This window comes from Rhipicephalus microplus, unplaced genomic scaffold, assembly GCF_043290135.1.
Source record: "Rhipicephalus microplus isolate Deutch F79 unplaced genomic scaffold, USDA_Rmic scaffold_18, whole genome shotgun sequence".
NCBI classification, from domain to species: Eukaryota; Metazoa; Arthropoda; class Arachnida; order Ixodida; family Ixodidae; genus Rhipicephalus; species Rhipicephalus microplus.
This window is the reverse complement of record NW_027464591.1, coordinates 8,121,745-8,136,400: the sequence shown is the minus strand read 5'-3', so window position 1 is coordinate 8,136,400 and position 14,656 is coordinate 8,121,745. Positions and strand designations below refer to the sequence as shown.

The window sequence follows — 14,656 nt, the reverse complement described above, 5'->3', positions numbered from 1 at the left end:
GTAAGAGGCATGTGAGAGGATACGCCACGTCGGCAAACTTCGGAATAAAGCGGCGGAAGTACGAACAAAGCCCCAGGAAACTACTAAGCTCCTTTACGGAACGCGGCGCATTGAACGCCTCAACTGCTGCTGTATTCTGGGGGTCAGGGCGGATGCCATCCTTGTCAACGAGATGCCCGAGCACAAGCGTCTGGCGGTCTCCGAAGTGGCATTTCTTCGAATTTAAAATTAGGCCAGCGTTTCGGATGCAGTTCAAAACAGTATCCAGACGAGAGTTGTGTTCACTGGACGTGCGGCCAAAGATGACGATGTCGTCGAGGTAGCACATGCAAATGTTCCACTTCAAGCCACGCAGAATGGTGTCCATAAACCTCTCGAAGGTTGCCGGTGCATTGCATAGTCCAAATGGCATTACGTTGAATTCATAGAGCCCATCAGGGGTTACAAAGGCAGTCTTTTCCTTGTCCTCTGGGTGCATCGGAATTTGCCAATAACCGGATCGTAAGTCTACGGAGGAAAAATAAGAGGCCGAATGTAAGCAGTCTATTGCGTCCTCTATACGGGGCAGCGGGTATACGTCCTTTTTAGTCACGGCATTCAGTCGGCGATAGTCGACGCAAAATCTCCAAGATCCATCCTTCTTCTTAACAAGGATTACCGGTGCTGCCCACGGACTGGCTGACTCTTGTACTACTCCCTTTTGCATCATTTCCTGCACTTGGTCGTTGATAATTTGTCTTTCTGACGGGGAAACACGATACGGTTTTTGGCGAATCGGACTTGCCGCGCCAGTGTTGATGGCATGGCGCGTTCGAGACAGGGGGATAGGGATTACTTTGCCCTTCTGCGCAAAGTCAAATACCGAAACGTGCTTCAACAGCACATTCATTAAAGTTCGGCGCTCGCTTGAGCTAAGCGACTTATTTATCGTTGCCATAAGCGTCCCGTCTAAATTGTGACAACCAGTTCCGTCACGTTCTTCCGGCACGTCTGTGAGCTCGACCACTGATAAGGTCGCGTGTTCTTTGCTGACCGAAGCTAATTTCAAACCATTGGGTAGGGTCACGGGCTCAGAGGAACAGTTTACAGTCCATAGGCCAGTTCTTCCGCCATCAATCGACACCACACAATGGGGAACCAACACATTCTTCTTCACGCAGTTCATGTGCATTGGTTCTACGCTCACATCGAAGCTGTCAGAATCAGCGCCGCGACAAACAACAGGAACACGTACGGTAGACAACGCAGGTATGAACGTATCGCCACAGACACACAGCGTAGTTTGGTCATTCGCTGGAGTTTCCAGAAGTTCTGAAGGCATCTGGCCACTCACAAAGACTTTCCCCGTGCGACAGTCTACAGTGGCACCACATTCTCGCAAGAAGTCCATGCCGAGAATGACATCATGTGTCGACCGAGGAATAATCGCAAACACTGTCGTTATCATAAGGCCTCCCAAAAATACCTCAGCACTACACACACCAATAGGGCGCAATGGCTCTCCACTCACTCCACAGAACGTCGAAGTTTCATCCCAGGTAAAAACAACTTTCCGCCCTAACACGTCTTTAAAAGAACCACTCATCACGGAAATCGTTGCACCTGTGTCCACCAACGCCATCACAGGCACATGATCCACCAAAACACGCACTTTGTTTTTAAACATACACACAGGAGGTATTTCTCTTAGTAGCACGTTTCCAGCGACCTCACCCCCATTGGCCGTGCTGGCTAGTTTTCCGGTGGCGAAGAGGGCGCTTTGCGACGCAGCGGTGAAGGAGAACGATGAGCACGAGGTCGCGGTGGGGGCGTTAAACTCCTGTCAGATGCCGGGGAGTAGTTGCGGAAGTTGCTGGGCCAATAGTTGTCATCAGGTGGTATGTGGGCCGGCCGCCGGACACCATGAGGCTGTTCGAAGGGTCGTGAAAAATCACATGGTTGGTGATACCGAGGAGTCACCCGACGGCTGCAAAATCGCGATATGTGGCCTGGCACACCGCAGGAATAGCACACCGGCCGAGGTCGAAACGTCGGTCGCTCGTCGATGAATAGAGCGTCATCATTTGCTCTTGTGTGACGGATATACTGGTTGGGTGCGTCGTACCGAGACGTCGGGCGTCGAGGAGGCATGCGCTGAGAGCGTCGGTCATACCGCGACGCGGGAAATCTGGTTGTCATTCTTGACTGTGGGGCTGGGCTGTACTCCACAGTTGCCGCGCTCATCGTCGGTTGCCATTGGGTCAAAGGAGGCACATCCATAGCCTCACGTGGCAGACACAACTCGCGATGGTCAGCTGTCGAACACGACATTTCTCGGTGCGACAGTTCCTCACGAACAATCTGTCGAATGGTAGAGAAAAGGTCGAGGCCAGGATTCGTGTCCACACTGGCAACAGTTGTAACGTTAGCCAGCCGACCAAACTTGGGCGCAATTCGACGCATCTTGAGCGTTTCAAACGTTCGGCAATGCTGAATGACGTTGGACACAGAAGTGAGGCTTTCTTTTCCAATTAGAAAATTATACACGTCCTCAGCAATCCCCTTCAGCAGATGCCCAACTTTGTCCTCTTCCGACATGGTAGCACAGACCACCTTGCACAGCCTTAATACTTCTTCTATGTAAGTGGTGCATGTCTCACCTGGTAGCTGTGCCCGTTGCGACAGTGTTTGCTCAGCCCGCTTCTTTCTAGCAACCGAGTCGCCGAAACACGCCCTGAGCTCTTCAACAAAAAGATCCCACGTCATGAGTGCGTCCTCGTGGTTCTCGTACCATAGCAGTGCGGTGTCGGTCAGGGAGAACACTACGTTGGCTAGCATAGCGGCTGCATCCCAACCGTTGGACTTGCCCACACGTTTGTACTTGGTGAGCCAGGCGTCCACATCTTCTTCGGCTTTTCCTGCGAAGGGCGGTGGAACTCGGTAGTATGGAAGCGGGCCAGATGGTGCCGTCCTGGAAACGCCTGCTTCTTCGGGCATGTCGAAGTCACTCACGGCAGATGGTGGGAGACCGGCAAGTCGACGGCTTCGTCGAAGCTGTGGCAGTGATTGTTCCGTAGTTGAAGCGCTTACCCAGCACCTCCACCACTCTGTTACGTTTGAAAGAGACTGGTAGACGTTGAAAGGGACCGTTTATTAGGTCGCGAGGGGCAGCTCAGAAGCGGCCGACTGGGTAACGATCCCCCTGATCCTCTTCTTCTTCTCTCGCTCTGGGCGACAAGTGCGTTCTCCGTATACGCTTCTTTTTCTTCGTGCATATACGCAACAATATATTGTAAGGCAACGTTTTGGCTGCAAGACACTCCTTTAACTTGCCGAGCCTCTGCCCCACAACACACGTCAGACTGATGATGATGAATATGTACATATCTCTTTATTGACGAGACAATAAAATACTTCCAAAAAACATTTATTTTCTACAAATTTACAATTGTTGCAACAAGACTAAGCATATTTCATAAAAAGAAAAAAAATTCTGCGTATACTTTCTAAAATACAGCTTTGTTGCCTGTGGGCAACAGTAGGCACGAGCCATAAGGCAGGCTTCACTGCGTGCTTCTTACGGGTTAGTGTGGAATTTGTGCATGCACTCCTTCCCTGGAGTGAAACAAAGGTGTACGTTGCACTTCCTGCACATGACTCGCGTGATTCCTGTGCAGTTTGGGTATTTACAACGGCCTTTTTTTGCAGAAAACATCGGGAGATGGTCGATAGTGTCGAGTCTTATCTCCTTGCATGGAACAGGAGCTGATGGCCCGCGCCGCTTCTTCGCCTGCAATTCATTCTCGACTTTTGATGGGCCCAATGGTCGCTTCCTCGAAGGGGTTGATACCTTTCCCTGTTGCCTCAGCGCGCAGGCAATGTCTGCTTTGAATGTTAGTAGGGTCATTTGGTGCTTGCAAGGCACGTTAGCCGCGGTGGCATCTCGGCGGTAGAGGAGCCAGCAGTTGACCACTACTACATCCAATAAATGAAAAAAGAGCCACCTGTACACCTTTTTTGACCTTACGTGGATGCGGTAGAGTGCCACAAGCATGTCCAAAAGATCAACACCTCCCATGCATTCATTGTAGATGCCGATAATAGCAGGGCGGGGTATGCTCACAGTCGTTCGGGTCTTCTTGTCGAAGCGCTTCACGGCCTGCTCGAGTGACGCTGAAGCAAACGTGGACAGTAAAGTCACGGGGCGGTTGTGAAACCACTTGACAGCCCTCAGGCTCACCCCTTCAAATGTGGTCGCCATTTCAACGTAAGAGCCACGTCCTTTCTTCTTCAGATCTTTGTCGGATGGAAGTTTGCATCCTTTTAGGCGAGCCTCGCGTACTGTCCCTACGGAACTGATTCCAACCTTCTTGAGGACTACTTGTAAGTCCACGCCGCAAAACCAGTTGTCAAAATACAAGATGTAGTATAGACCGCGGGGCACGATACTCGCGAATGTCAGGAATGGTAAAAGAGTATCCCAGTTTTTGTGGTCGGGTTGGACGTAAATGGCTATCATGTCTGCAAGGGTTCGGTGAAATCTTTCTGTGAGACCATTTGTCTGAGGGTGGTAGCTTGAAGCTGTCTTGTGAGTAGTTCCAGAAGAGCGGAGTACTTCATTTACCATTTGTGACAGGAACACTTTGCCGCGATCACTAAGCAGTACACGAGGAGCCCCATGACGCAGTATTATTGCGTGAAGAATAAAGTCTGCAACTTCCACAGCTGAGCCTGTAATAACAGAGGAAGTCTCAGCGTATCGTGTCAGGTGGTCCACGGCGGTCACTATCCATCGTTTGCCAGCAGATGTGACGGGGAGAGGCCCGTAAAGGTCAACACCTACAACCTCGAAAGACATTGACGGGCATGGAAGTTGCTGTAGAGGTCCAGCAGGTGCAGACGTGGGGAGTTTACGACGCTGGCATGGGTAGCAGGAACCGACGTACCGCGGTACACTAGAAGAAAGGCCAGGCCAGTAATAACGACAACGAATGCGGTCAAGAGTTTTTTTAAAACCAAGATGACCAGCAGTCAAGTCGTCGTGGAAGGCTTCGAGCACCTGAAGTCGAAGAGAGCGTGGCAGTACAGGAACCCAGTGCTGACCGTCAGGGTGGTAGACGTGGCGGTAGAGAACCCCTTTGTCCAGCTTAAAGTGCAAGAGTTGACGACGGAGTCGCGCGTTTGGTGGATGAGAAGCTCCCGAAAGGTGGTCCATCATGCGTCTGCAGTATGAATCGGACCGCTGGTGGGAGATAAATGTTGCCTGGTCGTCCGAAAAGGGTTGCGTTATTGATGCGAGCGTATGAACTTTGGTAGATGTAGCGTTTGAGTTCTCACCAACGCTGATATGAGTAGTTGGAAGCGGGCAACGAGATAAAGCATCGGCGTCTCAATGTTTTCTGCCTGACTTGTACGTTATGTCGAAGTCGTACTCCTGCAAGCGTAGTATCCACCAACCCAAGCGTCCGGACAAGTATTTCAGTGTAGAAAGCCAGCATAAGGCATGGTGGTCCGTAACGATTGTGAAGTGACGGCCGTGGAGATAGGGACGGAACTTCCACTTGCGCCGATGTCGGGAAAACCTTGCTGAGGACGAATTTTGCCTGTGTAAACTTCAAAGTTGTACATTATGACGCGTTCATCGCAGAGAAGGAAAAGCTTTTAACCCCATTTTTTGGGCTTGTTGGGCAAATACTGCTTCAATGAGCTGCGGCCTTTGAACGGCACCAGCTGCTCATCAACGCATAGCTTTTGAGATTTTGGTATCTCGTGGCATTTGGCGACCAGGTGGTCCAACAGGGGCCGCACTTTGTAAAGCCTGTCACGTTCGGGGTCATTCTGGTCTGGTGCTTCCTGGTTGTCACTAAAGTGCAGTGACTGCTTGATTTCTTCCCACCTGTCTCTCGCCATGGTGTCAGCGACTTGACTGACTTGGATCCTCTGCGACCAGTACATGCGTGCTTGAGGCAGCTTCATAAGCGACATAGTGAGCACTGTACCGATGAACTGCTCTAAATCATTGACTGTCATTGAAGTAACTTTGTTGGGATTCCTCTGAGCGCTATACAGGGAGGACTGCTCACAGATGTGAGACAGGAATGTCATGTCAAAGAAGTTTCTGAAATAGGTGATGGGAGACTGCACCGGGGATAGGTAGGGTGGTACGTCTTTCCACTCACGCATGGCATTACTCGAAGAGCCTCGGACAACCTTCCATGTGGGAGAATCCTTCGAAGGCTTGGGGATTTCTTCAAGCGCATTGTCGATACTGCCCGCGCTTGGAGCTCCTGAGACCTCTTCATCCTAACTGTCAGCTGGCGGTGCTGTAAAAATTGCACAGAAAATGATTGCGATGTCAACAAAGTGCAAGAAAAAGCCAACAAAATTAAAAAAAGTAATTACTCTCGTAAATTTCATCAGTCCTCTCTGTGTTCAGTAAAATCTATTTTCTGCTAAAGAAAAAAGTTGCGGAAATACTGTTTCGCTAGCTGGCCTAAACAATGACACTGTTTGAAATACACAGAGCCAGCCTGCTGCAAAGCGTAAACGGAATGCCAGACTATCCGCGTCCCACGCAGAGCTGCCGAACTTGGGAACACCTAGAAGCGTCTGCTGTGAGAGATGCCGACAGCCTCAAGTGAAAGCGCCGGGCCACACAACCTTTTGTAATACAAGCAACCCCTTCCTTCACCTCATCCCGCTGCGCTTTATTATGCAAGAGACCGCACTTTATTCGTCAATCGAATGATAGCGTAGTTCTGACTGACACGACAAAATAAATACTTACTTGTCCTGGCTAAAACAGCGTTTTCAGGCTCTTCGTCACTCGATGAATCCAGGTCAGAGTCATCACTGTAGTCAGGGGGCACTTTTGCAGCAAATTTTCCATAAAATGCACCCGGGTCCATTCTTTGAAATTGTTGCTTTGTCTGCGTGTCCTGCGTGAGGTGGTGCAGCGATGATGGAAGCAGTGCATGCAGAGGAGCGCGCTACCAGACAAAATCGCACAGCGCAACCTTAGCGGGATGAGAAACACAGCATTGTGCCTCGTGTTGCCTGTAGGCAACAAACACCTCACGCGCCCGTATGGGCCCAAATTAGCAGCGCCGTTTATATAATTTGACAACGAGGAAAGTGAGGCATTTTTCTAAGTCATTGCGAAAAGCCAGAGAGAGAACAACGAATGCTTACCCGGAAATAGATGTTCGAACGCTGAAGTCGCGTCGTAGAGCGCTCTGCTGAGATTTGCGCGCCAAACTTCTGTTTTCTCTTCGTCGGTTTCTTAGTGACAAATCAGGGGGCGCCACACATCCATGTGGCAGTAACATGGGTAGACTTTGGAGGGAAAAAGAAGCTCGCGAAACCGAAAGTGATCAAAAAAAAATATTTTCCGCTATGTTGCCTGTGTGCAACGTTCGTCAATAAAGGGATATGATAAGATGACGCGTATGAATTATGCTCACACTTATTCCCCCCCCCCCCCCGCGTGAGCGGCCAGCCCGGACGCGTCTTAGACGGAAACGGAACGTCGAACGAATGGCTTCAGACGTGATACGTGGACAATCTCCGAACCACGACAGCGATGATCCGAAGAAAGGTCGGTGGGAGTGACACGATGGTTCGTTGGGGACGTTTGTTTATTGATTGTATAGGGCCCAATGAAGCGTGCTGAAACTTGTCACACAATCTTGGAGTACGAATGGGCGTCCAAAGCAACACTTCATCCCCCGGACTGAATGAGACATCGCCGTGAGAGCTGTCGTAGCTTTGCGTGCGGTCTTGCTGATTGGCTTCTGAATTAAGGCGAGCCCGTTGCCGACATTCTTCGAGCCTTGTGATGAACTGCTCTGATACGGTTGCCGAGGCGTCGGTTGGCACATTTAGGAAAGAGCCGTCGATGGTGAATGTCGGTGAACGGCCGTACACGAAGTAAAAAGGTGAGTAGCCAGTAGTTCTTTTAACAGCGGTGATATGGGCAAACGTCACAAAAGGCAAAATGGTATCCCAGTTGTGGTTTGGTGCGATGTACATCGACAGCATGTCTGATCGTGTCCGATGAAATCTCTCTGTCAGCCCATTAGCTTGGGGGTGGTAGGCTGACGTCGTCTGATGTACTGTGCCACAGGTTGTGAGCAGGGTTTCGATTATTGTGGACAGGAACGTCTTGCCGGGATCACTCAGGAGAACGCGAGGTGCACCGTGACGCAATACAATGGCGTTGAGAAAGAAGTCTGCGACGTCTGAAGCAGAACTTGTGCGTAGTGCAGCAGTCTCTGCGTACCTTGTCAGGTGGTCGACAGCAGTCACAATCCAACGATTACCTGCTGGCGTGATGGGGAGAGGTCCAAGTAGGTTTATGCCAACAATGCCAAAAGGAGTCTCGGGACACGGGATAGGTTGCAGAAGGCCGGCAGGAGACGAAGTTGGTCGCTTCCGCCGTTGACACAGCTGGCAAGATGCAACGTACTTGGCCACAAAGGTAGAGATGCCCGGCCCGAAGAAACGGTTACTGATGCGGCTTTGTGTTTTGTGAAATCCCAAGTGGCCTGCACATGGGTCGTCGTGAAAGGCTTCGAGGACTTGATGACGTAGAAAACGCGGAAGTACTGGAACCCAGCGGTGTCCATCAGTTGTGCAAACGTAACGATGAGCACATTGTTATCGAGCTTAAATTGCCGTAGTTGTCGTGGCACAATCGAGCATTAGGAGTAGGTGATATGCCATTTAGGCGTTGGATAATGCGATTGCAATATGAATCATCACGCTGGCGTGTGGGGAACTCGGTGTAGCGATTTGAAGCCGGCGTTTTGATAACCGCAAGGTGTGATAATGTGAGGGGTGACGCAGTGCCTTGCCCACCAGACGAGCGATCAGCTGACGTACTTGATGATGACAGTAGAAGGGGGCAGCGAGAGAGAGCATCTGCATCTTGGTGTCTTTTGCCAGACTTATAGATGACGTCAAAATCGTACTCTTGCAGGCGGAGCACCCAACGAATGAGGCAACCAGACAAGTTTCTCAGTGTCGATAGCCAGCACAAGGCGTGGTGGTCTGTAATCACTGTGAAGTGGCGTCTGTAAAGATACGGTCGAAATTTTTCTATGACCCAAACGACAGCGAGGCACTCCTGCTCAGTTATGGAGTAGTTCTGTTCAGCAGCCATAAGAGCACGACTAGCATATGCTATAACTCTTTCCCGTGAAGTGGCATCCCACTGTAGAAGAACTGCACCACTACCATGGCCGCTCGCGTCGGTGTGCAGACATGTAGGTGCGTTCTCATCGAAATGGCACAGAACAGGGTCAGACGTTAAAGCATTCTTGAGGGCTTGAAAGGCACGCTCACAGTCGTCGTTCCAAGCGAAAGTTGATCCGGATGTTAGCAGCTTGTGCAGTGGCGACGCGATGGCAGCAAAACGACTAATGAAGCGGCGGAAGTAGGATACCAGGCCCAGGAAACTTCGTAGGTGTTTCTCGATTTCTGGCCGAGGGAAGCGTATCACGGCAGCAAGCTTGTCAGGATCCGGACGAACGCCCTCTTTGCTGACAAGGTGGCCCAACACTTTGATGTTCTTGTTGGCGAAATAGCACTTTTTTGTGTTTAGCTGAAGTCCAGCACTTAAAATACACGTCGAAACTTCGTCCAAACAATCAAGATGCTGACGAGAAGAAAAGGAGAAAATGACGATGTCATCTAGATAACAGAGACATGTTTTCCATTTTAGACCGCGTAGAACTGTGCATCATGCGTTCAAACGTGGCAGGAGCGTTACATAAACAGAATGGCATGACGTTTAATTCGAACAGCCCGTCTGGTGTTGCAAAGGCAGTTTTTTCTTTGTCCGCTTCGTGCATAGGTATTTTCCAATAACCAGACCGTGAATCGAGGCTGGAGAAACATTCAGCGCCTTGCAGAGAGTCAAGTGCGTCGCCGACTCGTGGCATCGCGTAGGCGTCTTTGCGCGTGATCTTATTAGGTGTTCGATAATCGACGCAGAATCGCACCGAACCATCCTTCTTTCGGACTAGCACCACAAATGATGACCACGAGCTGGACGAAGGCCGGATAACATCTCGTTTGAGCATATCAGCAACGTTGTCCTCGATGATTTTCCGCTCTGCGGAGGACACTCGATATGGGCGGCGGCGTACGATTGTATTGCCTTCAGTTTCAATTCGATGCATGGTGACAGAAGTGCGACCCAGAAGCTTGGAATATACATCAAATGAAGCGCTGTGTTTTTGAAGCACACCCAAAAGTTCTTGCTTTTGCACTGACGTGAGATCGGTATTTATTGTGGCTTTTAAAGCAGCCATTGTATCCTGGTCATTAGTACTCGTACAGAAAGATGGCGAGTCTCCGTGAAGGGGCACCAGAGAAAGTGGTTCGGTATGTGTGAAGCAAACCACACTGGTGCCCTGGGGCAGTGCAACAGGCAATGAAGTGGGGTTAACTGCCGTAACTAAAGCTCTGCCATCACGAAAGTGCACCAGACCAGGAGCGATGGTAATTCCACCAGAGATGTAACATCCACACGGTGCTAGGAACACTTCACCAGTATCGATCTTATCTGATGTCAGGGTCAGAATATGCTCATTACCTGGAGGAATAAAACAGTCATCTGCGGTGACGAAACGCTGGCTATGGGCATAGTTATCAAACACAAGCGCAGTATATGATATGTGAATGACCCTCTGACGGCAAGATATCACGGATGAAGCTGAGGAGAGAATGTCCCACCCTAAAATGAGCGCATGGTACACGATGTGAGAACAAGGAACTGTATATGGTGAAGGATGCCCTCAATAAAAACTCATACAGTGCAAACACAAGAAGGCTGAACAAAAACCGCATTAGCACAGCGAGGGGAGGGCCATCATACGGTGTCTTCACTTTGCGCAAACGGGAACACAAGTCCACACTAATAATTGAGAGCGATGCACCTGTGTCCACCAAGGCTTCAGTCCATATACCCTCAACACACAGTGAAAGTACATTTGAGGGGCGTTCCGGAGGAGTTCGATGCAGTCCGCCAAATGCCGCTTTCCCTCCTGAAGCTGCACTGTTTAGTTTTCCGGGCGATGATCAGACGCTGTGGTAGCCGGACGAAGTGGTGACGAGGAACGGCGCATAGGTGACGGGGAGGGACGGCGCGAGGAGCGGAAGGTACTGGCTGCATCGAAGTGCTGTGGAGAGGGTGAGCGGCGTCGGTAAAGTTGGTATGGGTGACGATGTTGTGGAGAGGGGGCAAACTCATTCCTCTCGTAGTCACCGTAGCCACGCCTTTCGTCTTTTTGACGTCGACGACAGAACCATGATATGTGACCGCGTATTCCGCAATAATAGCAAATAGGTCGAGATGGGTGCCAGGCTTGAAACGAAGGAGGCGTTGCTCTTTGGGCAAGGGCATTCAGTGAAGGCTGCATAGTTGGCCCATACTGCGCTGATTGCTGAGGAGGTGACGCTGCAACCACCTGAGTGTACGCCGGCTTTGGAGTGGTATGCAAGCTCGGGAATTGCTCACACCTCATGGACGCTAGTTCCTCCCTCACAGTGTTGCGGAGGCTGCCTGTAGAAGGCGTCATGCGGAGCTCATAAGATGACGAGGTGGCTTGGAGTTGCAGCTCCTCGTGGACGCACGGAGCTCACCACACATCAACGCACGGAGCTCACCGTCATGCGTTGGCCTGATATCTGCTGTTTCAGGTTGCAAACGTATAAGTTGAAAGTCATCGAGTCGCTGACACCTACTGATGATATCAGTGACCATGGTCGGGCTCCTTGCCGCCAGAGCGTTAAATGCGACGGCACCTATGCCCTTGAGCAAGCGGCAAACGCGGTCATGCTCCGCCATCGAGCTGTCGACGCGACGGCGTAGGGCAAGAACATCTTCAATGTATGAAGTATAGGACTCGCCAGAGTGCTGGACACGTTCAGCAAGCTTCCGTTTGGCGATGTCTGCACGTACAGAAGGGTTGGCAAATATGTGACGGAGCTGCTGCTTAAAAGTAGGCCAGTCTGGGAAATCCAGCTGATGGTTGAGAAACCATGTCTTAGCGACACCCGTCAGGTAGAAAGGTACACGGGACAGCTTCACAAAATCATGCCAATAGTTAAGCGCACTCACACGGTCGTACTCATCCAACCAGTCTTCAACGTCTTCACCGCGAAGGCCGGAGAAGATCGGGGGATCTTTTTGAGGGGCGGTGACAGTCCAAGAAGGCATGCTCATGGGTGCAGGTGGGGTGGATGGAGCCGTGTTGTTGTGCTCGTCTTGCGACATGACCGTAGGCTGACTGCGCAGACGGTGACCCGACCGGAGCTCCAGGGATGGTTTGTAGTCCAAGATAACGAAAAAGCGCTGCTGGGAGAGGACCAGAAGATCGGAAAGCACTCTCCACCACTTGTAAGGCAGTGTTTTGTCTGCAAGACACTTCTTTTACTTGCCGAGCCCCACAACACAGGTCAGACTGATGATGATGAGTATTTACATATGATGAGATGACGCCTATGAATTATGCTCACAATATATATAATAGGAGACCACATCCGGTACGGCCGTAACCAGGTTATATCTTCAATCCAGATGCACGAGCCAAAGAGACCCAGCTCACGTGACGTATACGATGATGATGTCCTACAGATGAAGATGAAGTACATAGTCAGCACTCACACTATTTTCCCCCTTCGCAAAAGAGGGCTGCAAGTTAGAAAGGGTTGGAATGCCGAATATATGGTTTGAGTCGAGAGACGTCAACGATCTCAGTGTGGCGGTGACGACGATCAGGAGCCACGTTGACAGGAGCAACGCGATAGTTGACTTCGGGTGTTCGTTCCAGAACGGTGTATGGACCGAGATATTGGTGAAGAAATTTTTCGCAAAGCCCAGGTGCACGCACGAACAGCTGTCCACAAAAGGACTTCGTCACGTGGGTGGAAGAGAACAACTCGACGCTGTGCATCAATATTGATTTTTCTCTTTTCCTGAATGGTAGCAGTGTTGGCGCGGCCGAAGCGAGTGGCGAACTCTTCCTCGAGAGATGAAGCTGAAGTACATAGTCAGCGCTCAGAATATATATATATATATATAAATAAATAAATATATATATTTATATATGTATATATATATATATATATATATATATATATATATATTGTAACGGGGTTTATTTGCAGCGCAGAACGCAGAAAACGAAGCAGTCAGGAGCGTCCGGCCAAGCGCAGCAAGCACGAGCTTATGCTGATGGCGATGCCCCTGATGCGCATAGAAATGCCGCTGAAGCTCCTCTTCTTCACTAAAATCGCCCTCCGCAAAAAAAGACGCCATCCTGGCGGATTAGGGAGAACAAACGACTAATGGGTCGTAATATGGCTTGAGACGAGAGACGTGGACAGTGTCGCGGCCGCGGTAGCGATGGTCTGTGGATGGGATGATGGGCTCCACGATATAGTTGACGAGTGACGTTTGCTCTACAACACGGTATGGCCCGATGTATTTGGGAAGAAGTTTTGCGGAGCGGCCAGGTGCGGCAGCAGGTGCCCGAAGCCATACCAATGAACCAGGTGGAAAGTTTGGAGCCGAATGGTCCCCAGTCTGGCGGGATCGCTGCTGCCACTGGTCCTCGGTAGAAAAAGAGCGGGCAAGCTGGCGGCATTCTTCAGCAGCTTCGGACAGAGTTGTACTTTCGGACTCATAAGGTTTATTGGGAAGAATAGTGTCTACTGTAGTTGAAGGTTCTCGTCCGTACAAAAGAAAGTATGGCAAAAACCCAGTAGTAGTTAGTACGGCGGTATTATACGCGTAGGTGACGAACGGGAGAACTTGGTCCCAATTTGAATGATCAGAGGCGACGTACATCGACAGCATACTGCCAAGAGTACGGTTGAAGCGCTCCGTCATGCCATTCGTCTGACGGTGTTAAGCTGTACTTGTGCGGTGCACGATTCGGCAATCGTTGAGTAATGCCTTCAAGGCGACAGAAAGGAAGGCACGGCCTCAGTCACTTAGGAGCTCGCGAGGGGCACCATGACGCAGAACGAAACGTTGCAACAGAAACCTTCCAACGTCACGGGCTGTGGCAGTCGGCAGCGTGGCTGTTTCGGCATGGCGTGTCAGATGGTCTATCGCAACAATAATCCAGCGATTACCAGCTAGAGTTGATGGTAGTGGTCCGTAAATGTCAATGCCGACGCGATTAAAAGGTCGACTAGGACAAGGAATAGGTTGTGACGGGTAGACTTGCCCGGGAGGTAACTTTTGTTGTTGGCACTGAGCACACGAGCGAATGAATTTCCGCACGTAGTTATACATACCACGCCAATAAAATCTGAGTCGAAGCGTAGCGTATGTCTTGAAGAGGCCTGCGTGGGCGCTCTGTGGGTCCGCGTGAAAAGCTTCGCGGATAGCAGCTCGAAGATGGCGGGGTATCACAAGGAGACACTTGCGAGCGTCAGAAAGGTAGTTGCGTCGATAAAAAAAGTCATCCCTTAGGCAAAGGTTGCTAGCCTGACGGCGGAGAGCGCGAGACGGCGAAGGAGTGAGAGGATCAGAAAGAATGCTTATGAGGCTACTGATCCAGGGATCCTTTCGTTGTTCCATCGTCATGTTGCGCAAGGCGGATGACGCAAGTGCAGGCTCGAGGGAAGAGAGGCAAACGCCTTCATCCGATATGGGTGA

At 50.6% G+C, this 14,656-nt stretch overlaps 1 protein-coding gene across 1 annotated transcript; it reads right to left on the bottom strand.

The window, feature by feature from the left end:
• Positions 1-5,640: 5,640 nt before the first annotated feature.
• LOC119178599 (piggyBac transposable element-derived protein 3) lies at positions 5,641-6,162 on the bottom strand. The gene has a single exon (XM_037429811.2). The coding sequence runs from the start codon at positions 6,160-6,162 to the stop codon at positions 5,641-5,643; it is 522 nt and encodes a 173-aa protein (XP_037285708.2).
• Between the last annotated feature and the right edge of the window lie 8,494 nt (positions 6,163-14,656).

Coding starts and splice junctions, on each gene's coding strand:
- LOC119178599 (XM_037429811.2), bottom strand. CDS start 6,162: ATGCGTGAGTGGAAAGACGTACCACCCTACCTATCCCCGGTGCAGTCT.